Here is a 24701-nt window from a genome sequence, read left to right on the forward strand (position 1 = left end):
AATGTCATTCTCCCCTCCCCCATTAGACCATGAGCTCCCTGAGGGCAGGGACTGTTTTTGCCTCTTTGTATCCCTGGCACCCAGTACAGGGTCTGTCCCAGAGGAAGTGCTTGTTGACATAATTTGACTCCTTAGGCATTCTCATTTTGTGCTGAGGTAGGGGGACAAGCCCTTGGTGCCCTGGGGGCTAAAGGGGCAGGGAATGGGAAGCAGTGGCACAGCTGACCCCCGTTCCACTGAGCTCTAAAAAGGTTCACTTGCCAGCGGTGGAGAGGAAGCTAAGACTGAAGCCCTGGACTTGGGAGCATTGGGGCCTGGGGCCCCCTCTTGGACCTGGCACAGGCTTCACCTGCTAGTTTAGGGCCAACGTCCAAGATTGCCTTCAATCTGAGAATTGCCACCAGTTGTCAGAAGAATTGGGGTATCACCAGAAGGCACCAGATCACAGAAGCAGCCTGAAAAATGCATTTTTATCAAATGGAATTGAAGATGAACTTGCTTAAGGCCATAGGATATTGAGCTGGGAGGCAGTCTAGTAAACTTCTGGTCAAACCCCTTTATTTTACGGATAGGGAAACTGAGAACAAAGGAAGAAAAACGTCTTGTTCAAGGCCACACAAGACAGTCCGTGCCAGGATTTGAACTGAATCTGGGTTTCCGTATCGTAATGCCAGTGCTCTCTCTGCTGTCCCACACTTCTGGGAGGCCAGTCTTAGTGACCTTGCAGATGCCAGTTCACGTGGCCCCAGGACTCACGAGTTCCCCATGGAAAGGTTCCACTAGTCCTCCCTCTACATTTCTTAACCAGCATTTCTTAACATCCAGTCCCATGTGATAGACTAATTTTTTCTTTTCTTTTCTGTCTGACCCTGTGATTTCATCAAAGTAAAGAATTCCTGCTGTGGAAACTCCCTCCATTGATGGTAAGCAACTCATCGGCCACTTTAGGGTCTTAGAATTACGCAACAGAATGTGTTTGAGACAATGAGACCACGGAGAAAGAAAAGGCAAAGCTCGCGTAAGACTGGCTTGGGAAATTCTTGTTTGCTGTCCAGCCACCGGCCCCAGGATGTTAGAGCACAGGCCAAGCACAAGGTTATGGGTTGGGAAATGGGCCAGCAGCAGCCCCGGGGACTATACGAGGAACACCAGGCTATGGAAGATTCCTAGATGGTGGTGTCGAAAAAGAGTAATCCCTTGCTCCCATGCAGATATAATAATAATGATAATGATAGCTAGAATTTATACAGCACCTACTATATGCTATGCATTGTGCTAAGCTCTATAGAAATGTCATTTGATTCAATAAACTAGGGAGATGGATGCTATTTTTCTCATTTTGCAGATGAAGAAACTGAGGCAGACAAGACATTAAGTGACTTGCCCAGGATCACCTAGCTAATGAGTGTCTGAGGTTGGATTTGAACTCAGGTCTTACAGACTCTAGGTCCAGAGCTGTATCCACTGCACTGCCTGATTTAACAGAGCACAGTCAAACTAGTGTCTACTGTGGCCCTTAAGACAGACCAGGGGAGTTCTTCACCTGGGCTCCATGAGCTTTAAAAAAAAATTGTTTTTGGATAGCTTTTAACATAATTGGTTCCCTTTGTAATCCTGTGTGTGTATTTTATTTGATGCATTTAAAAATATTCTGAGAAGAGGTCCCGAGGCTTCACCAGATGACTGACTGTCTAATGGTTCCAGGACACAAAAAAGGTGATGAACCCTTCTTGTGAAATGCTTAGTGGGCCTCAGGCTAGAAATGTGTATATCTCATACATCCTTTCCATCTCATGTTGCCTTCTCTGCTTCACACAATGTCCCTACTAATTGCCAAGGTAAGAATAAAGGTTTTTAGGACAGTTAAAAAAAAGAAAAAGAGATCAGCCCAGTGCCTCTTCTGAGTACTTGAGGGGGATGATATCATGGATATCTAATATGTAAAATGAAACAGGCCGCTCTCTATCCAAGGTGATTTTAAATCACTTCTTGCTTAATTATTTTTCATAGTCATGTGGAATTCTCTCCCTGATTTCCTGAGGATGAAACTGGTTCAGGATGAAGGGGCAATGGCTTACCCAGAGTTCCATGGTGAGTCTGTGGCAAACCCAGGAACAGAATTTCCAGAAACTCAGTGCCCAGTTGGTCCTGACTTGCTTTGTAGATAAGTTCAAAGGCTTTCCTATCCTCCCTCCAAGGAGCTGGAAGGGACCTGAGAAGTCATTCTAGTTCAGTCCCTCTCTTTTATATGAAGAAACTGAGGCAGTGCAGAGATTTGAACCCTCGTCTTCTAACTCCAAATCTAGCATTCAGACAGGAGGAGAGCAAAGAGTGTCGCAAAAAACCAGAGAGGTGAGAGTGGCCAAAAGTATCACATGCATCAGAGAGGTTAATGATTGAGACAAGGACATCAGTGAGACAGACAGTGCCTCCCCGCCCCCAAGTAAGCAGAGCCCAGTTTTAACATAAAGTTCAAAGTCGAGAAGCAGGCTAGGAAAAGTGAGTGAACAACAACAACGAAAAAGAACTGACCATAAAAAGCTGCTGTGGTAGCAGGGAAGACCAAGATAAACTCAGAAGACGACAACAAGCCTCAAAAGAATATGCTGATTGGACACAAGCCCAGTGAGAATTTCTAGAAGAGTTAAAGAGATAAGAGTGGTAGAGGAAAAAATGGGAAAAGATATGAAAGTAGACAAGTCACTTAACCTGTGTCTGCCTCAGTTTGCTCATCTGTCAAATAGGGATAATAGCACCTACTTTACAGGGTTGTTGTGAGGATTAAATAATATTTGCAAAGTGCTTGCACATCTAAAAGTGCTAAATATATACTAGCTATTATAATCAATTAACTAGTAAGAATAATGATAACATCTGCCTTGAGGGCAGGTATGATTTTTTTTTTTGCTTTTGCATACTCAGTGTTTAGCACAGTGCCTTTCACATAGTAGGTACTTAACAAATACATATTGAATGAATACATTTTCAAAAACGTAGAGTTTTCAAAATACCAGCTGAGTAGGCTTGACTTCACCTCTGGCCAAAATCCTACAACATATTATGAAAGGGATGACTGGTGGACATTAGAAAAAAAAAGAGGTGGTTACATAGAACCATCACAGTTGCAGCAATCACAGCGTATGACTGACTAGCTTTTTTATTTTTTATTTTTTGACAGTTTCCAAACTAGTATATCTGAGGAATGATATAGATATAGGTTAACTAGGCTTTAGCATAGGATCTGACAAAATCTCTCATGATGTCCCCCTGGACAAACAGAGACAGATGGGCTGGGCAACAGCACAGTTAGGTGGGTTGGGAAGGAGTTGGATGGCTGGAGTGAAAGAGTGGTCATCAATGGTTCCATGTCAGCTTGGAACGCCAGTGGACGCCAGTGGAGAGCCCAGAGATCCTGGGCTTGGCCATGTGATGTTTAATATTTGGCAGTAATTTGGATAATACATGACAAATGAGGAATTCTGAAGGATTTTCACAAAGAAATGTTTGAGCACAAAAGGAGATGAGTGAGAACTAGGGAGGAACAGCGAATATCCACCAGGAAGACACTGGTCTCTTTCAAAGTGGAAGAAAAACCAAGGTTTCCAGCACAGGGTGAAACCCTTTATATGCAAGGGCACAGACAAGGGGTGAAAAGAATGGGTAGATAATACCCATTCAATGAATTGGCAAACATTTATTAAGCCCTTACTATATGCTAAGCTCTGAGGATACAAAGAAAGACAGGCATGGTCCCTGCTCACAAGGAACTCACATTCTAATGGGGGAAACAATATGTAAATAACTAGGTACATAGAAGATCTCTCTTTCTCTCTGTCCATCTATCCATCCATCTATCCATCCATCCATCCATCCATCCATCCTATCTATCTATCTATCTTTCTTTCTTTCTTTCTTTCTTTCTTTCTTTCTTTCTTTCTTTCTTTCTTTCTTTCTTTCTTTCTTTCTTTCTTCCTTCCTTCCTTCCTTTCTTTCTCTTTCTTTCTTTCTTTCTTTCTTTCTTTCTTTCTTTCTTTCTTTCTTTCTTTCTTTCTTTCTTTCTTCTTTCTTCTTTCTTTCTTCCTTCCTTCCTTCCTTCCTTCCTATCTATCTATCTATCTATCTATCTATCTATCTATCTATCTATCTATCTATCTTCTTTCTATACAGAGGTTTATAAATATAGGTCTATTCTCTGTATAGATCCGTTTACAGCTCTACAGAGGGTAAATGGGAAGTAGCTCAGAGAGGAAGGTACCAGGAGGGGGTGTAGAGATAGGGAAAGGCTTCTAGGTGAGATTTGAGCTGAGTTCTGAAAGAAGTCAGGGGAAAATAAAAGGCGGAAGTGAGAGGGCATGAGAGACACAGCTAGGCAAAGGCATTGAGGTGGGAGATGGAGCAGGGATGCCAGGTAGGCCAGTGTTGCTGGATTATATAGTATCTGCAGGGGAATAAAGTGTAAGAAGATCAATCTAGCTTTTGGTCTGTATGGCAGAAGGAGTACCCATCCTGATGAAATCACAGAGCCATTTAGCTTTTTTTTTGACATGCTTACCAAGTCTGTACACAAAGTCACTAGACTGGATGATTTTGCCAGGATCCATAGGCTAGGAGCCCTGGGTTCAAAAACTGACTTTATAAGTACAAGCCAGGCATGGCCTGATCAGACAGTGATTTGTGTGAAAAAGATAGAGGATTTTAGTAGATGGAAAACTCAATGTGAGTCAGCTGTATGATACAACAACCCAAAAAGTGAATGCAATTTTAAACTTCATTATAAGAAAGGCCGAGTGTTCAGGACTAGGGAGGGTGATAGGCCTGCTGTAGTTTTAGGAAAGACACTAATGGGCTATAGAGTGTCCAGAGGAGGATGATCGGCATGGCAAGGAACCTCAAGACCATACTAAACAGGGAGAAAGGAAATTGGGCGTTTTCACCCGGAAAAGAAAAGACTGAGGCAGATTTGAGACTGATATAAGGGGAAAACCCCCCCACTTCCTACCGATTTAGACCTATGCAAAAGTGGCCTGGGCTGCCCTTCAAGGCCTTGTTGGGGACATCTTGTTCAGGTCTGGGTTGGAGGAGGTGGCTCCAGAGGCCCTTCCCAAAGGAGGAATTCTGGGATTCTGATGGGTTTTTCTTGGCTCCCAATTGACAGAATGAGAAGCACTGGGTAGATGTCAGAGAGAGAGGCAGATTTAGGTTGGATGTAACAACAAAACCTTCTAACCATTTAGTCTCTTTACAACCCGGCCTCAACCTGCCTTTCCAGCCTTATGATACATCATTCCCTTCACTGCAAGGTCAAACCGGCCTTCTTACTGTTCCTCATACTTGACACCCCTCTCCCCTTTTTCTGGGCCTTTATCTTGGTTCTTGTACATGCCTGGAATGCTCTCACTCATTCCTCCCACCTCTCAGGATTCCTAGGCTCCTTGACCTCTCGGCTCTACTGACACTTTGTACACGTAGTCTTCCTTTATGGCTGGCTCCCAACCCTCCCAAGTCATATCTGTTTTGTATGTATCTATATACGTGCATGTTTTCTCTCCTGATTAAATGTGTGCTTCTCAAGGGCAGGATCTATTTTGCTTGTATCTTTGATACCTAGCCTAGCATAGTGCCTGGCACATAGTAAGTGCTGTATAAATATTAGCTATTATTATTATTGTTGAATGAGATAATAATTATAAAGTTCTTAGCGCAGTGCCTGGCATATTGTTAGCATTATATAACTGTTAGCTATGATGATGATGATGATGATGATGGTGAAATAAATCATATCCATATATTTTTAATAGTAAAATTAGAAGGCAAAGAAATTGTCATTAAAAGGAAGGACAGCTCACAGGTTCTTGGGGAGATGAATACAGTCAGGTCCTAATTTGCGTGACAAATGAATCCCTGGAAGTGGTAGCATGTATTTGGATTCACACAATTTAAAGTTAGAATTATGTAAAATACGGTAATTGGTGCCAGTCCAATGGAATAATGTGATCACTTCTGGGGACTCATTAATCATACTGTTCAGGACCTGGATGTACAAAAGCTGGTTTCATCTAGTGTTCAAAGTCAACAAGATGCATAATAATTTTTTAAAATTTCTTTTTTATATTTATATTTATTATTATTATTATTATTATTATTTAGGAAGCATAATTCAAGCATGGGTCCCTTGATCACCTTGCTTTATAGGCTCACATATGATGAGTATGGGTGAAGAGACCATCATTGTGTTCCAATAATTGCTCCAAAGCAAGTCTACAAAGATCTCAAAAGGACCTTCTCAAGCAGGTCAGCATTGAGCTGGATACTCAGTACCTTCAGTCCAAAAGTGGGCACAGAGGAAGATGGTGAAAGTGTGTTGGACACTATAGTTTGGTCTTAAACAACCTAAGAGGCCAAAGGCTTGTAAATTACTCATAAGCCTTGACTTTCTTCAAGACGGATTAGAAAGTCCTGGCCATGGTGAGCACTGAGCAACCTCACAAAAAAATAAAATGAACAATGTCTCCCCTAGAGATAGGGGACAACTTACTGACATAGGAGTCATTCTAGAATCAGGTGGCTATGTTGTAGTTAGACCACTGGCTGGTTAGAGGATAAGTCAAAGTGAACACCAATTAATAAGGATGAAGATGAGGGTGCTATATGAGATCATGGTGCCCTTGATGCAACCTACTTCAATGAGCTATTGACTCAGAAAAATGCAGTCACTGAATCAGACTTCTGTCAATTCTTGGAGAATCTACCAGAGTCCTTGAACCTCAAGATACCCAAGTTATAGGAGGAGCTTTACTTCCAGGGACTCAGACAGCAGCTGCCAAGTGCTTAGTCCACACTTAGTCCACTGTTTGCTGCCATCTGGATGAGGCTAAGGAGCAGGCACTGAGGGTGGTTGGTCTGGCCCCTGGGGGCCTCATCACTCATCATTATCTGCCCCCACTGATGTCTCACACCATAGAGCAACCAGGCCTTCCAGGAGCAACTCTAGATAGATTCTGTGCCAAAGGACACTCATTGTGTCAAGGGTAACCTTGAACCTTAGGACACCAAAGGTATCAGGGGGCCTTCCCTTCTGGGGACTGAGGAGTTCAGGAAACCAAGGCTTGCAGTTCATATGTGGGGCTTCTTCTGAGTGTGTGTGATCTTCTCCCATCTTGGGATCGGGCCACAGAACTAGCAATGAGTATGAGAGCAGTCTGGTCCTGGGGACCTGACTGGCAAGTGTTTACTGACCTAGACATTGACTAAAACTCCCTGCTGCCTTCAATTTCTGCTTTCATCAGTTCCCCTGGGTTCAATTATCATTTTTATGCAAATGATTCCTATCTCTAAATATACAGGCCTTGTCTCTGATGAGCTATAGTCATGCATCACCAACTGCCTCTTGGATATCTTGAACTGGATGCCCCATAGACATCTTAAACTCAACATGTTCAAAACAGAACTCATTTTCTTTCCTCCCATATCCTTCCTTCTTCCCAGACTCTCTAGCATTGTCAAGGGCATCACTGCTCTCCAGTCATCCAGGCTCACAACCTAGGTGTCATTCTAGACACTTTGCTCTCTATACCCCCCTTTCCCCACATCCAATCTACTGCCAAGGCTTGCTGATTCTATCTTCATAACATTTCTTATATATGCCCCCTTCTCTCTTCTGACACTGCCACCACTGTAGGGTAAGCCCTTATCACCTCTTGTTCGGGCTACTGCAGCTGCCCACTGGTGGGTCTGCCTGCCTGGCTCTCTCCCCACTCCAGTCCACCCTCCACTCAGCTGTCAAATTGATCCTCCCAAAGCATGTCAGACTGTGTCACCCCACTACTCAATGAATTCCAAGGGCTCCTTATTACCTCTAGGATCAAATATAACATCTTGCTTGGCATTTAAAGCTGCTCTTCATAACCTGGTCCCTCCCTACCTTTCCAGTCTTTTTACACTCTTCTTTCTTCCAGGTAGCCCATGATACAGCTCCATTGATCTCCTTGCAGTTCCATGACCCAACACTCCCATCTTCTGACTATATTTTCATTTTTAAATTTTTCTTAGGCAGTTGGGATTAAGTGACTTGCCCATGGTCACACAGCTAGTGTCAAGGTTTGGTCTGAGGTCAGATCTGAACTCAGGTCCTCCTGACTTCAGGGCTAGTGCTCTATCCACTAGCTGCCCCCTGACTATATTTTCACTGGCTGTCCCCGATTCCTGGAATGCTCTCCTTCCTCACCTGTCTCCTGGCTTCCTTTAAGACTCAGATCAAACCCCACCTTCTCTAGGAGGAACTTCACCCCCCTCCCCATTAGAACTTTCCCTCTGAGATAACTCCCATTTATGCAGTATGCTACATACTTTATATTTACTCTATTATTTCTCTCTCTCTCTCTCTCTCATATGTCTTATGTGTGTAATTTTTTTTTCATGTCTCCTCTGTTAGACTATGAGCTCCTTGAAGGCAGGGGCTGGGTTGTTGGGTTGTTCCCCCCCCCTTTTTTGTATCCCCAGGGTTTAGCATGGTGCCTGGGACATGGTAAGAGCTTGGTAAATGCTTTTGACTGACTTCCAACCCCACATCTCCAGAATTTGGGGTGACAAGCTAGGGAAACCAATGTATTTTCCTTCAACTGATTCTATGCTCAGTGATCAGAGAACCCCAGAAGATGGGGACCCTGATCAATTGCTTCTCTGGATCATCTCCTGATCCTTTCATCCGTGTGGCTCAGAGTGGTCATTTCCTGAACAGAACATCCCTTTTTCCTGATGCTTCTTCCTGTTTTGTTTTTTTTCCATCCTTATCCATCTTTGCCCCACCTTGTTCTAGTCCACACCTTAATTAGCTCTTCCATTCCATCATACATGAAGGAAACCTTTCTCTACCAAAATAATAATAAACTCCCCTTGAGCCCAGATTGCTTCCTCTCACGCCCTCTTCATCTTCTGTGGCTCCTGGAAACTTGATTCTCTCCAAAGTACGTGGCATCCCTGGCACCCCTCTCTTCTGGGTGACCTGTTCTCTCCCATACACTTGACCTTGGCCATCCACATCGATCTCACTATCAGTCATAACTGCATAACCTTAATGTTCTTGAACTCTGAAATTCTCCTTTCTGATCATTATCACCTATCCTTCCATTTGTCCCTGCATGTTGCTCCTTTAAAATGTATTCTTTGTCTTCCCAATTCTTTACATACGTGTTTGCTTGTTTTCTCTCCCATTAGCTTGGGAGTTCCTTGAGGGCAGGCACTGTCTTTTGCCTTTCTTTGTATCTTCAGGGCTTAACATGGCACCTGGCACATAGTAGGTGCTTAATCAATGTTAGTTGACTGACTCCCTCCCTGTTCTCCCAACGCATGACCCCTTGTTTTCATAATCTTTTTGTTGGCTAGCTCCACTATGCACTATTAGCTGAAATCAACTATGGATCAATGTAAAGAATTATACTTGGGCTCAAAAAAATCACTTCAGAAGGACAAGATGAAAGAGGTGAAGCTAGACAACAGTTCATCTGAAAAAAAATCTAGGATGTTTAGTGTTCTGAAAGCTTGGGAGTAGAATATGACAGCTTTTCCTAGCAATGTGATTTCAGGCTGCATTTTAGCAGTGTGGTGTCCAAGGCTAGGGATTCAAAAGTCTGATTGTACTCTGTGCCAGTTAGATCACCTTAGTTATGTTTTGGATATTTTAGAAGGCACTGATAAGGTAGAGAGCCTCCAGGTATCCATTATAGGCAGTTAGGTGGCATAAAAAATTGAGCATTGGACCTGGGGTCAGGAAGACCTCAATTCAAATCTGGCCTCAGACATGTACTAGCTATGTGAGTCTGTCTCAGTTTTCTCATCTATAACATAAGGATAAAAAGCAGCTACCCCTACCTCCCAGGGTTTGGGTTTGTTGTGAAGATAAAATAAGATGTCATCTGTAAAGTGTTTTACGAACTTCAAATGTCATATAAATGCTAGCTATTATTATTATTGTCCCAGAGACAAGCAACCAGGATGCTGAAGGGCCAATGTCATATGAAGGTCAACTGAAGGAACCGGGGATATTTGACACCAGAAAAGAAGGGATGTAACATCTTTCTTCACTCCTATGTTCCCCTCTGGGCCCTATTCCTGACTCTGCAGATGACTTCTTTCTTCCTCATGCTCCAGTTGCCTTCCTGCCTTGGAAGCTGCCAAGGCCCTATAGCCCCTTCTTCCGATGGGTCATTTCCTTCCAGAACGTCCATTTTAAAGGAGGGCCCCCAGCTTGGCCTTCTTTATTCCTCTCTGGGCTCTGCTAATTTCTTTCCCCACAATTCATCCTCTCCTCTTCTCTCTTCCTCCACTAGAATGGAAGCCCTTTGAGGGCAGAGACTGTCTGTCTTTTTGCTTTTATTTGTATCCCCAGAACTTAGCACAGTGCCTAGTATGTATTAGGTGCTTAATAAATGCTTGCTATTTTGCCTTGCCTTGGTTTCTTCAAGGGCTTGAAGGGGGGGGGGTCAGATTTGCCACATTTGGCCTTAAGGAACAGAACTAGACATTGCGGCAGGTAGAATTTGCAGAGAGGACAAGGTGAACTTAACATGAAGAAAACCATTCTAACTCTGAGAGTGCCAATGCAAAAGAGAGTGGCTCCCCTTGGGAAGTGATGACTTCCCCATCATGGAGGCCTTCAAGCAGACAACCTAGGTTAGATTTGATTACTTCTGAGGTCTGGGTTTCTTCCCCCTCCCTCAGCCCTCCACGGGGTAGAGTCCTTCTCATTTCTATAACATCTCCTGCCACTGTCCCCTTCTCTCTCCTCACTCTGCTTTAGGACCTTTTTCTCTCTCACTTGGACTCTTTATTGTAATAATCTCTTCCTTAAATCGGTTTTTCATCTTCCAGGCTCTCCCTCCTCTAATCTGTTTGCCACACAGCTTCCAAGAGAATAACAGTAATGGTGGCAATAATAATGATGATGATAATAACAACAGCAGCAGTTAACTGCCACTGAGGCAGGGCTATAAAGTTGGCCAAACACTTGGGACGGAGTGTCCCCAAAGTCTCAGTGCACTTTTACTCTATTAAAGCTTTATTTTATATCATTTGAGCTTCACAACAACCCTGTCGGGTAGTTACTACAGGTATTAGTATTTTTGTTTTCTAAATTAGGAACTTGGAACTCCAGGGTCACATAGTGAATATAAATCTGAGGCCAGATTCAAGCCCAGCTCTTTTTGACTCTAAGTCCGGTATTTATCCTTTACTGTACCACCTAGCTGGCTACATTAGATTCCTGGATGCTCTCCAACTTATCAATGACTACAGGTCCTGTACTGTTGCTCCCCACTGCTATTCCTAGGGCATAGTTATAACCATGCCACTCCCCAAGCCTTCTGCTCAAAAGCCTCCCTCCCTATTGACTTGATGGTAACATCAAAACCCCGACTGGTGCTTTAGATGCCCTTATTCCCCACCCTCCCCAATTAGACCCCAAACCCCTTTTCTAAACTTATCTCCCATTATTCCTTTTCATGCACCCTCCCATTCCAATCAAACTGGCCTCCTCCTATCTGGTCCCCAAACTCAACATTCCATTTCTCACTTCTGAATTTGTATGCAAGGTCTCCCATGCCTGGAAACCTTATCTGGGTTTCTCAGAATTCTTATCTTTGACGCTCAGCTCCATGAATTTTTCCCTCATGCAACCAATTTTTAATGTTCTCTCCCTACTGAAATTATCTTGGGTACAAACTGTATCCCCCTAGAAATCCTTGGGAGCAAGGACTATTTCACTGACATCTTTGAATCTCAAGGCCCTGGGCCACTGCCCGGCACGTAAATGTCTGTTGAAACTTTTGTCTAATTTATTGATATAAACATCACCCCAAGGAAAGCAAAAGAATCCAAGGACCTCTTTCACCAACAAATATGTAATCTCCTTACCAAGTCGAGAGCTACGGCTGCTGAGGGCAACACTGATTCTGAACAGTAAGCTCATCGACAAGCATTAAGGAGGATGATGAGGGAAAATTTTGAACAATACTGCCTCATAAAATGGTGAAAAGCAGTGGAAGGGAAAACGAGTCTGCACGAAGTTTGTAATAAGACCAAATAATGCCTGATCACTCCAGGAGCATTTACGGATGAAAGTGGATGGCAGACGACTGACTGATGAAAAGTAGAGGTGTTCCTCTAGTGATTGAATCTTCCCATGAGGAACAGTGGTGTGAACATGTTTGGATTCTAACCCTTCAGTCTTTGGTAGGCCATCTCAAGAAGGGGAAAAGGCACTCAAGAAACTGAAGCTGGAAAGAGTTCTGACCACATGTATGCAGAGAAGATCTGGGTTGGAGAAGTCAGCTTTCAGGGAGACCACTTTCCAAGGAATCTCAAAGAAGGCAAAATTCCTTGAGAATGCAAAAGGTCATAGAGGGTGTTTTAGTTTATTTTTACCCAAAAAGTCAACTGAGATAATATGAGCAATTAGCAATCACTTTGCCTGCTTTCTCATCTCTATAAAGTTTTTCTAAGAATAAACTATGTGAATGTCAAAGGAATCCTTGATGGAAGTAAGAGAAAGGAGCAGGCAGGCTTTCACAGATAATTTTCTCTAGCAGATAATAGATAGCTTCATAGCCACACAGTTTGCTGAGAGGTAGAAAGAATATAAAATTCCATTTGGTCTAATGTTTGTTGATTTTTTTTAAAGGAAGGTATTTGTTTTCATAGAAGCACGGAATCATAGAATTTGAGTCAGAGGGGACATCAGTGGCAATCTAGCTCAAGTCATACACTAAAGGAATGCCCACTATCTCATATCATTGAACAAATAGCTAATATGGCTCTCCTTCAATGAGCCATCTCTCACGAGTATGGTAACATCGTACAAGATTCACCCATAGCTGCCACTCTACAGAGATGACTTTATTCAATGAGCCTCTGATTCTCACTATTAAATGAGATGTAAACCACACATCTTTGCGAAGAGTGTTTGCTACTGTCATGGAAGATGTCCTGAACAAAGCCCAGATGGAAGAGGGATTCCTCATGGAGTGGGGGTTCTCCACTTGGGTTCCATGAATTTAAAGGGAAGACTGAGAAGACTTCCCTAGATTGCCAAAGGGATCCATGACCCCAGAAAGCTGAAGGATTTTTGTTCTAGAGCAGTAGGTGTCAAATTCAAATAGAAACTGATTCCTGTAGTTGCATTTTGACTTTGAAAGCCACAAATTTATAACACATTGTACTGTATTTTTATTTATTTTGTTTAACATTTCCCAATTACATTTACAATTTGGCTCTGGCTGCCCATGGGGGCTGCAAATTTGACACCTCTGCTCTAGAGTATAGAATTCTATGGATATTCCTATTTACTAGAAACACTGGATTGAAACATTGAAAAGAGAGGAATCTAGCTAGGCATAACAGAAAAACCAAGTAGTAAAAGAAGGCCCATTGCTTGGAATATGACCTATTAACTGGTTAGATGGCCAGACCATTGATCATTTAGTCCAATGGTATACAGATCTTGGACAGGCACTGCAGCTGCACAAGTCCAGAATGGAATAGGAGGCGCAGGGCTTGGCAGATTGTATTTGGGAAATGACAGAGTATTTTAGTGATTCCCAGCTGCTTCCTGCCACCCAAGAACATTTTTATTTTAACACCTGCATGCTCCAGGGATGCCCCAGGAATTTTAGTCAAGGAATGTCATGTTCTCTAAAGAAGCACAGTTTCAGTCTACCATCAAGACAGTGGAAAGATATGCAATGAGCATAAGAAGCCTCTTATCTAGAAACTGGGCATGGAAGAATTGGCATAGAAGACTTCAAGGGCATGGGTGCCTTTGGAAAAAAAAAAGGGAGGGCAGTCTTATAGTGAGAGCAAAAGATATCACACAGATAAGCCAAATGTTGTACTGGTTCCCACAAAATATTAAAAAAGGAAATAAAAAACCTGGAGCAGTGGAAGATCTTAGCATGTTGGGCAAATCCTTTATGGAGGTTTCATGATGTTTTGGACAAAAACTGCACAGGAGAGGGCATGGAGGAGTTGGCATATTGTGCAACTGAGGGAGTTTTCTCACCAAGGGGATTCTGGAGTGATCAGGATACTGAGGTCTCCCCGATGGTTTAGTGAATGCGAGAAAGCCATGTGTTACTGAATAGAGCCTTATTCTTTTGGGTGTATTATTGTTCTTTTAAGGTGATATTAGGGAAGGCATTTTCCCCTTGGTGTCCCTGTTGGCAACAGGATAATGACTAGGTAGATATTGGGATGACCTAGCTTATCATTTTCCCTGGTCATCATTAAAAGGCAGCCTTAAGTAAATGCCCTGCTGGTGCCATGTGTCACAGAACTGGAAAGGACCTTAGAGATCAGTGGATCAAGGAGTCGATCTCTCCTATTTTGCAGATGAGATAACTGAGACCCATGCTCTAAGTTTGGCTTTCTGTTGGATCATTAATCTTGCTGAACACAACACCACCACCATCAGCCCAATCATCCCAACGACTAGATAGCAAATGAGAGGCTTGAGGCTATTCACCAACTTCTCGAAATTGTGGATCTGGGAGTCGGGAAAGACCATTCCATCTGGGAACATTTTCCTGAAGTTTGGCAAATGCTTACCGCTTGAGAAGCCATCATTTCATTAATACTCTGCTCATACTGTTCTGCCAAAATGGCCAGTTTCCTTGTCTGCTCATCTTTCAATGTCTTCAAGATTGTTTTGTGCTCATTCTTTGGAGTAACTTCCAACTGGTGATTCTTGAGTGCTTTATACTGTTTGGTCTGGACTTTGCAAGTGTCCTGAAACTGCTTCTTGATCTGCATCTCCATGGCCTGCGTTGGAAAGATGGCGGAAGAGAAATAAAGAGTGAGTCAAGAGTCGCAATAAATGCATCCTTCACTTTTGTGGATGAGCTAAAGCTATGAGGAGCATATCTTTTGCTTCTGTGCAAAATAAATTCTGTAGACACTACTCAAGTCAAAAGTATTTATTAAGAGCCTACTATGTAAAAAAAAGAACCTTCTGTGTATCAGGCACTGTTTGAAGCATTGGAGATACAAAGAAAGGCAAATATAAACTTGCTGTTTTCTCCATAAGAATCTGAGCTTCTTGACAGTATCATTCTTTGTATCCCCTCGCTCCTTAGCCTGGCACACAGTAGGTGCTAAATAAGTCATTATTGGTTGATTGTCTCTGTATCCAGAGTGCTTACTTAGCACAGTGCCTGACACATAGTAGGTGCTGAAGCTTGCTGATTGAGTAATGGTTGATCCAGTGTGTGGCACTCTGATAAATGAAAAATTATGACACATTTATGATAACTACAGATATATTTTGTTTTAAATGTATTAAATGGACATAGAATTTTGAATTTAAGCTGCATGAAAGTGAATTGCTCTGTTAGGACTCTGCCTCCCCAGCAAACAGAGCGCCATGGTATACTACGAAGTCTTGGATGTAGTCAAAATGGAGAATGGGACTTTTCATGATCAAAACCTTCATAACTATGTTTGTGGCATTTTAAATGTGTTTAGTTAACTATTTCCCAATTGCATCTCATCTGGTTCCCCCACTGGGCTTCATGTTTGATATCCTCTTATACATGACACTCCGTGAACCAACTTGAATTCTCAGACTGATGGTATTTCCTTTGTATGTCACAGAGCCTAGAATAACATTTATATCTAGCTCTCCAGATGTTTTAATTGGATTCAAATAAAAAAGCAAAACTGAAAAATAAATTCAGAGGTAATTTCTTCCCATCTGATGGCTACATTAACATACAGCAATTACCAAAATACTTTTTTTTTTGGCAAGGGAAGGACTAGCTTATTATTATAAAAACGAAGGAATCCCCCTTCTATTTTATCACCATGAACAGGTCTTCTACGAAGGGTGTGTTATGTCAAGGATTAAGAGGGTCACAGGGCTTGGGGGCTTGAGTAAGGGGTAGGTTGAGCAGGATGAGGCCTAGCTTGGTGTCCCCATCACCACTTCAGTGGCAGCGTGGCAGTGGCTACACTCGGTCCACTGTCTGGCTGGCCCACTCGCTTCTTTAATCAGTAGCCAGCTGAAACCCTGCTCAGGGATGGGGCAGGGGAGGTGCTGTAAGTGTCAGCAAGTGTCAGGTTATTTGGCAGTCTCAGTGCCAAGTGACAGGCTCATGGGTTGCAAACCAGAGACTTATGGATTGGTATGTTAAAGTGGCTAGGAAGAAAATTTCACTCATTCACCGAGTATTTATTAAGGAAGCTAGGTGGCTTCATGGTTAGAGTACTGGGCCTGGGGTCAGGAAGACTTGAGTTTAAATCTGGTCTCAGACTCTTATTAGCTGTGTGACCCTGAGCAAGTCATTTAACCTCGGTTAATGTTCTCTCGTCTGCCAAATGGGGATGATAACAGCACCTACCTCATAGGGTTACTGTGAGGACCAAAGGTAACATAGGTAAACTTTGTAAATCTTAAAGTGTTATACAAATGCAAGCTATCAAGGGCTTATCATATGCCTGGTATTGGGTGCTTGGTGCTGGGGATACAGAGAGAAACAACAGCCCCTGCCCTCAAGGAGCTGATGTACTGCTGGAGGATACAACAGTTATACAGAGACTCTAAGGAACTCTGGGATGAGGAAACACCCTTTACCACCTTTGAGTCTCAGAGAGTTGTCTAAAGCAACAAGAGATGAAATGACCTGCCCAAGGTCACACAGCCACTACGTGTCAGAGGCAGGACTCAAACCCAGGTCTTGGCTTTGAGGATGGCTCTCGAAATATAATATATCTGTAAAGAGGAAATACAAAGTAATTTTGTGGGGAGGAGCTAGTAACTGGGGGTTTCAGGAAAGGAATCATAGAACAGGAAATGCTTGTGCTGAACTCTGAAGGAAGCTTGGGGTTTTAAAAGGTAGAGATGAGGAAGGAGCCCATTCTAGGCATGAGAAGACAGCCAGTGCAAAGGCATGGAGGTGGGAGGTGGACAGTCATGTTCAGGAACAGCAATTAGGAGAGTATACATACATACATGTATGTGGTTATGTGTGTGCTTATGTATATGCATATGTATGTATGTATCTGTTCATCTACCTATCTTTCTATCTATCTAATCATCCATCCCTCCATCTATCTATGCATCTTTTCCCATCTATCTATCTGTTCATCCATCTGTTCATCCATCCATCTATCTATGCATCTTTTTCATCTATCCATCTATCTATCTATCTATGCATCTTTTCCCATCCATCTATCTATGCATCTTTTTCTATCCATCCATTTGTCCATCCATGTGTTCATCCATCCATCTTTCCATCTATCTATGCATCTTTTCCATCTATTCATCTATCTATCTATCTATCTATCTATCTATCTATCTATCTATCTATCTACCTATGCATCTTTTCCCATCCATCCATCTCTCCATCTATCTATGCATCTTTTTCTATCCATTCATCTATCTGTTCATCCATCCATCTCTCTCTCTATCTTTTTTATCTATCTCTTCACCTATCTATTCATCATCTCTCCATGCATCTTTTTCCATCATCCATCCATCCATCATCCATCCATCCATCCATCCATCCATCCATCCATCCATCCGTCCATCTGTTCATCCATCCATCCATCTCTTTCCATCTATCTATGCATCTTTTCCATCCATCCATCCATCTATCTATTCATCTATCCATGCATCTTTTCCCATCTATCCATCCATCTGTTCATCCATCCATCCATCTACCTATACACTTTCTATTATAGCCATATTATTCCTGAATATGACTCTCCACAGCTGTTCTTGAACATGACTGTCCATCTTCTACCCTCCTGACTGTTATCTATATCTAAATCTACATCTATCTATATACACACATTAGTATATATGTAAATATTTATAGCTGTAGTGATAGCTAGCATTTACAAAACACTTGAAAGTTTGAAAAAATGTTTTGTACTTGTTAACTCATTTGGTTGAGAGTTATATGAAGTCTACACAGTCAGGCTTTGAAAGGGCTTTAGATGCCAAAGAGAGGAGTTTGAATTTTCCTCTTGAGCACATTGAGAGTCATTGGTTGGAAGGCTGGAAGAAAGGACATGACAGATTCCAGAATATTCTTTTGTCACAGAATTACAGGGCTCAGAGAATACTGGAAAGGTCATTTGATCCATTTTCCTGCCCATGGTAGGCAGTGTGGTACAATGGCTAGTGCGCCATCTTGTAACCAGAAAGACCTGGGTTCAGGTTGTGCCTCTGGCCCATCCTGGCTGCGTGTGCCTGGCCAGGTCACCAGGGCTCTGAGCTGCCCCTCTTCCTCCCGGGCTCCCTCCCCAGCTGCTCTACCTTGAGGTTCTTGGGCTGCTGCCGAAGCTCCATGACGTGTTTCCGGTGCAGCTCCCGCTCCCGCCTCTTGTTGTATTCCAGCTGGTTCTCCAGCTCGGTCTGGTGCTGCAGGCGGATCAGGTCCATGCGGAGCTTCTGCAGCGTGTGCAGCTGCCTGTACTCCAGCTCCCGCGTCGACTCGTCATGCCGGATCAGCATGGCATGCTCCATCTCCTTCTGCGTCCTCTTCTTATTGAGCTCCTGCATGCGTGGAGGGGAGACAAATGGATGGGAGATAAATGGAGGCCGACGCAGATATTGGGATGACAGATTATGAGGAAGAATCTAGCTAAGTGTCTCTTAATTAAATCCATTAGCATTTGGCAGTGTGCTTTAATGAGATGAGATGAACGATTCAGAGGCTCAAGGCCACAGGACAGGAGATCTCATCCCACCTCTGGGCTATAATTCTATCTTCTGTAAAATGGGACCACCACTTCATGTCCAAGCTAACTTCACTGAAACATTTAAAGAGTACCAGTGACATGCTATGTACAGATCAGGTTCTCAATAAAGGCTTCTTCAGAGAAACTGAGGATAGAATTCTGCAATTTTCCTGAACTTATTGGAAATATTCTCTTTTTATATGGAGCAGCTAGATAGCAGTCATCATGGCAGCCTGAAAGAGCTGTCCTCAGATACTCACTAGCTGTGTGACCCAGAGAAAGTCACTTAACCTCTGTCTCCCTCAGTTTCCTCATCTGTAAAATAGGGATAATGATAGCACTGACCTCCTCCCAGGAATATTGTGAAGATCAAATGAGATATTTCTAAAGTGCCTAGTACATAATAGGTGCTTAATACATGCTTATTTCTTTCCCTTCCTTCCACCTGAAATCTCAGAACCAAGGGCAGTTTAGTAGATGGAGCCAGAAGAAGATAAGAGTTTAAGATCTTCCCTGTCTGGGTCTATTTTGGTTTTTCCTCGTTTTTGGACTATATTCTTTTTGGGGCAGTGGAGGGTGGGATGATGGGACAGGGAGAGGGGCTAGGGATTGCTGGGGGAGAAGTAGGAAGTTCAGGTAGCTCACTTCTCTCAAAGTATCCATCAGGGTAGAAAATACACAAATCCCTTCAATTCCTAATTTTGTCTATAGCATCCTGTTTGTATCTGCCCATAGCAGGCACCTCACAAGTGTTTGCTGAGATGAACTGAACTGGTATAGTAGAAGATCTGCAAATCTGGGCTTTCTGTCCATTTAGAGTAAATGCCCTTTAGAGACCACCCACTGCCAAAGGGTCTCCAGTCTCTGAAAAAAAATCACCAGGGTTTTTTGTTTGTTTGTTTGTTTGTTTGTTTTGGGGGTTTATTTTTTGAGATATGTTTCATTTTCTTCCAGCCCATCAAATGAATTCTTTTCCTGGGTATCCATTCTTTTCAAATCACCATTTGCCCCCTAGGTGGCGCCAAAGGGTAACCAGTCATCCCCAGAGCATCCTGCCATCACTCCAAAACCTTGCTCCCAGGGACCAGGAGGAATCCAATAGGATGCTTCCTATGGATGTGGGCCCTTGTCAGGCCACCGAATGGTTAACCCTATCATGCCCAGGTCCCTTGTTAGAAAGTCACACGGCTCATGCATTTGTTCTTTCAGACATTAAGGGTTTCCTAGGAACAAGGACAAATGACAGGGCATTATAGGGGACCCTGTGAAGAGGAAAATTAGAGTCCCCATACTCCGAACTGAGTTGATTTGGGGAGTGAACAAAGGTACACAGAAAACAATCAGACAAAGCAAAGGAACCGAATAACACACGAAAGACATAAACAGCAGGAATTCAGAAGAACAGAGGGGAATAAGAGAGACTGAGAAAGCTACAGAGAGAGAAAAAAGAGAGAGAAGAGAGCAAATGAGAGAGAGAAGCTACAGAGAGAGAGAGAAAGAGAGAAGAGAGCAAATGAGAGAGACAGAGAAAGCTACAGAGAGAGAGAAAAAGAGAGAAGAGAGCAAATGAGAGAGACTGAGAAAGCTACAGAGAGAGAGAAAAAGAGAGAAGAGAGCAAATGAGAGAGACAGAGAAAGGTACAGAGAAAAAAGAGAGAAGAGAGCAAATGAGAGAGACAGAGAAAAGTACAGAGAGAAAAAAGAGAGAAGAGAGCAAATGAGAGAGACTGAGAAAGCTACAGAGAGAGAAAAAGAGAGAAGAGAGCAAATGAGAGAGACTGAGAAAGCTACAGAGAGAGAGAAAAAGAGAAGAGAGCAAATGAGAGAGACTGAGAAAGCTACAGAGAGAGAGAAAAAGAGAGAAGAGAGCAAATGAGAGAGACTGAGGGAAGGAGGGAAAAGGGAAAGGAAGAAAGGAAAAGGAGAAGGGAAGACAGAGAGAGCCAGAGAGTGATAGAGACAGAAAGACAGAAACAGAGATAGAGAGACAGGTAGGCAGAGACAGAAAGAAAGGGCAAATGAAAGACTGAAGAAAGGAGGGAGAAGGGGAAGGCATGACAGATATAGAGAGGCAGAAAAAGAAACAGAGAAAGAGAACACTTCTGGGGGCAGGGAGGAGTCATAAAATTGAAACTAAGAACCAGTGGAAAGAATGCTAGAATTGGAGTCATCAGGCCTGGATTCAAATCCTGACTGCTACTTATTACCCATTTGGGCCAGACGAGCCATTGGAACCTCTCGAGGCCTCAGTTTCCCTGTCTGTAGAATGAAGGGATCATACTAAAAGCTGTTTTCCATCCCCACTTCTAGGGTTGTCCAAACTGGTCAGAACCCCGAGACACAAAAAGATGGCAGCCCTTTGGGAGCTTCTTTGCTTATAAAGCCTTCTCTTTTTCCTCCATCGCCTTCTTTCTCTCCTCCCTATTCCTTTTGTTTTTCCCATCTCTCTTTTCCTTCCTTTCATTTTGGAAGAACTGATTCTTTTTTATTGCCTCTCATGGAAGGCCGACAGGCCTGACTCTGGCTTCCCTGATGACCTGTCACAACAGGTGACCTGGGGCAAGCATCTTGAACTGTGGGTCTTTGTTCATCCGTAAAATGGGGCTAATAGCCACATTTCCTGCTATCCTAGTGAGGCAGAAATGAAGTTATAATTTAGAATGGACAGCTGAATTTAGAAATGTAAAAATAACAATAATCATAGACATTTCTGCAGCACTTTAAATTAAACAAGGAACTTTTATACATTATCTCATTTGAGCTTCATGGCATTCCTGTGTGTTAGGCATGACTACTTCCCATCTTTTACAGATGAGGAAAAAGAGGCTGTCCAAAGTTGCCAGCTGGGTGGTGCAGTGGATAGAGTGCGGGGCTTGGAATCAGGATGACCTGAGTTCAAATCCTGCCTTAGACACTGACTAGTTGTATTGACCCTGGGCAACTCACTTAACCTCTATTTGCCTCAGTTTCCTCATCTGTAAAATGGGGGTGATAATAATACTAATACTAATACTAATACTAATACTACTACTACTAATAATAATAGTAACAACAGCAACACTTTACCTTTCAGGGTTGTTGTGAGGGTCAAATGAGATAATAACTGTAGGGTGCTTAGCACAGTGCCTGGCACACATTATATAAATGCTATTTATATGATATAAATTATATAAATGTTACTGATGATGATGATGATGATTACTACCAAGCCCAGGAGGTGTTTCTGAGTCCTTCTCTTTCTTGACCTCTCTGAAGAATATGACCTGTTGACCACGCCCTCCTGCTGGATACTGCTCATTCCCCATCTTCTCCTCCCTGTCTGACTAATGTTTCCCATTCTCCTGTGTGATAAGGTCTTCTGTGTCCTGCCCTCTATTCATGGCTTAACCTCACGACTCCATCCGAGGCCTTTTCCCTTCTTTCTCTAGATCCTCTCAGGCCTCTCAGGAACCCCCTTGGGTTCAGCTAGGAGGTGACAGGTGAGGTACAGTGGTTCTGAAGTCGGAGACCTTGGGTTTAAATCCAAACCTCAGCACTATTGTTGCTGTGCCCTGAGGCGACTCGCTCGACCTTTTTGTACCTTAGCGTCCTCATCTGTAAAATCGGGGCTCCTGAGGACGTTAGCTGGGAGGGGGGTTGTGGGAGGGAGGCCTGAGGAGAGAGGAGAAGGGTTGGAGCAGCCAGAGGGTGGGAAGAGCATCCATGGGGACAGAAAGAGGATTGTCTTGCTGCCAGGAGGTTTCACTTGACATCTGTAGTGAAGGGCTCACCACCTCTCACCTGGATTACAGTTCTCTCCTAACTGGTCTCCTTGCCTGCCTCCCTTCCTCCCTCTCCAATCCATCCTCCACACAGATACCAGATTGATATTCTGAGCACATGGGGCTGGCTGTGTCATAGGATAGAATGGGAAGCACACTCGCTACTCCTCTGCTCAGGAAGTGCCTGTGGCTCCCTAGTGCCTCCAGGGTCAATGACAAGGTCTTCTTTTAGACATAATCTAATTCCAACCTGTCTTTCCAGGCTGATCACACATCCCTCCCCCTATGCTAATTCTACTAATTTCAGCCACACAGGCCTCCATGCTGTTTCTGTCCATTACATTCAATCTCCTTCCTCCAGGTCTTTGTCCAGGCTAACCCCCATGCCTAGGATGGTCTCTTTTTACATCTCTGCCTCTTAGAAACTGTGGTTCCCTTCAAGGCTCAGACCAAGTTCCAAGTAGGAACTTATTAAATACTTCATAGCCAATAAGCATTTATTAAACACCTACTATATTCCAGGCACTATATTAAGCTCTGGAGATTTAAAAAAAAGAGCAGCTCCCAGTCTAATGGGGGAAACAGCAGACAAATAACCATGTACACATAAGAAATAGAATAGAGAGGAAATACTCCACAGAGGGAAGGCACTAGAATTGAGAGGGATGGGGAAAAACTTCCTGGAGATGCTGGGACTTTATCTGCAATTTGGGGGAAGCCTGAGAAGCCAGGAGGTAGAGATGAGGAGGGAGAGAATTCTGGGCATGAAGGACAGATAGAGAAATGCCTAGAGCCTACGGACAGAGGGTTTTGTTTGAGAAACAGCCAGGCATCACTAGATTGAAGAGGGTGTGTGTGTGGTGTGTGTGTGTGTGCATGTGTGTGTGTGTGCGTGTGTGTGTGTGTGTGAAAGAATATGTGTATGAGTATGTATGAGTGTGTTGCATAAGAGTGTTTATGTGAGTGCATGTGTGTAAGTGAATGTTCATATGTGTGTGAGTATGTGTGTATGTCAGTGTATGTGAGTGTACGTGTGTGAGAGAATACGTGTTTATGTGAGTGTATGTGTGTAAGTGGATGTTTATGTGAGTGTTATGTGTGTGTGTGTGTGTGTGTCAGTGCATGTGAGTATATGTATGAGAGATATCTGAGAGATGATGACAGGGTGAATTTGACAGATCTTGGATATGGGAGGGGTATGAGACAGTGAGAAGTCCAGGATATTGTGAGCCTGGGTGAGTTAGGAGATTGGTGGTGCCTCAACAGTAATAGGGAATGCTGGAAGGGGGGAAGAGTTTGGAAAGAAAGATCTTAGTTTAGTTTTGGACATGTTGATTTTAAAATAGGATATGTCCAATAGGTGATTGGAGATGTCAAACTGGAGGTCAGTAGAGATATTTTGGCTGGTTGAATAGATCTGAGAATCATTAGCATAGATAACTGAATCCCTGTGAGCTGATGAGATCACCAAGTGAAATAGTATGGAGGGAAAAGAAAAGAGGTCCCAGGACATGCCATGGGCAGTGGGCATGAACTGATGAAGATTCAGTCAAGGAGACTGAGGAGTGGGAGAAGGCAGGATGAGACCCAAGTGAGAAGGATGTCCTGCAAACCTAGAGAGAAGAGAATATGGAAGAGAAAAGGGTGGTGGACAGTGTCAAAGGCTGAAAAGAGGTGAAGGAGGAGGAGGATTGAGAAAAAATTCTTTGGATTTGGCAATTAAGAGATTACTGATTCCTTTGGAGAGAATAGGCTTTGTTGAATGATGAGGTTGGAAACCAGACAGTTTAGAAAGTAAGAAGAGAATGAGAAGAGAGGAAATGGAGGCCCTTATTGTCCATGGCTTTCTCAAGGAATTTAGCCAGGAAAGGCTGGCTGGGTACAAGAGGATAGTGGGGACAGAAGGATCAAGTGGGCATGTTTGGAAGCAGCTGGGAAGTGGGGAGGAGAGAAAGTGGGGATGATGGAGGATGGGGCAGTCTGCTGGAGAAGTCAGAACAGAATGGGAGTGCTTGGACAAGGAGAGAGGTTAACTTTGGGAAGGAGGTTATGTCTTATCGTGTGAGAAGGGGGTGAAGGAGGAAAGACCGGCAAAAGGCATCTGGTTGGAGATGAGGAAAAGTGGAGAAGAGAGAATTCGAGGTAAATGGCCTCAATTTTTTCAATAAAATATGACCCAAAGCTTCCAGCTGAGAAGGTTGGAGGAAG

The 24701-nt window shown here is 43.2% G+C and overlaps 1 protein-coding gene and 1 long non-coding RNA gene across 4 annotated transcripts in view; one reads left to right on the forward strand and one right to left on the reverse strand.

Moving 5' to 3' along the window:
- The window catches only part of TAOK3 (TAO kinase 3), a 237689-nt gene that overhangs the window by 1604 nt on the left and 211384 nt on the right, over positions 1–24701 (reverse strand). For all 3 annotated transcript variants that reach the window (XM_078154357.1, XM_021008044.2, XM_078154358.1), the window contains exons 18-19: positions 18308–18547; positions 14596–14808 (exon numbers count right to left, since the gene is read on the reverse strand). In XM_078154357.1, the coding sequence (XP_078010483.1) occupies positions 14596–14808; positions 18308–18547 (453 nt within the window). The remainder of the gene's footprint in view (positions 1–14595; positions 14809–18307; positions 18548–24701) is intronic.
- Positions 283–10438, forward strand: LOC110222847 (uncharacterized). The gene is made up of 2 exons (XR_013486487.1): positions 283–923; positions 9976–10438. It is a non-coding gene; the product is annotated as an uncharacterized LOC110222847 (long non-coding RNA).

The sequence above is a fragment of the Phascolarctos cinereus genome, unplaced genomic scaffold (assembly GCF_003287225.1).
Source record: "Phascolarctos cinereus isolate Bilbo 61053 unplaced genomic scaffold, phaCin_HiC Scaffold_4;HRSCAF=312, whole genome shotgun sequence".
NCBI lineage: Eukaryota > Metazoa > Chordata > Mammalia > Diprotodontia > Phascolarctidae > Phascolarctos > Phascolarctos cinereus.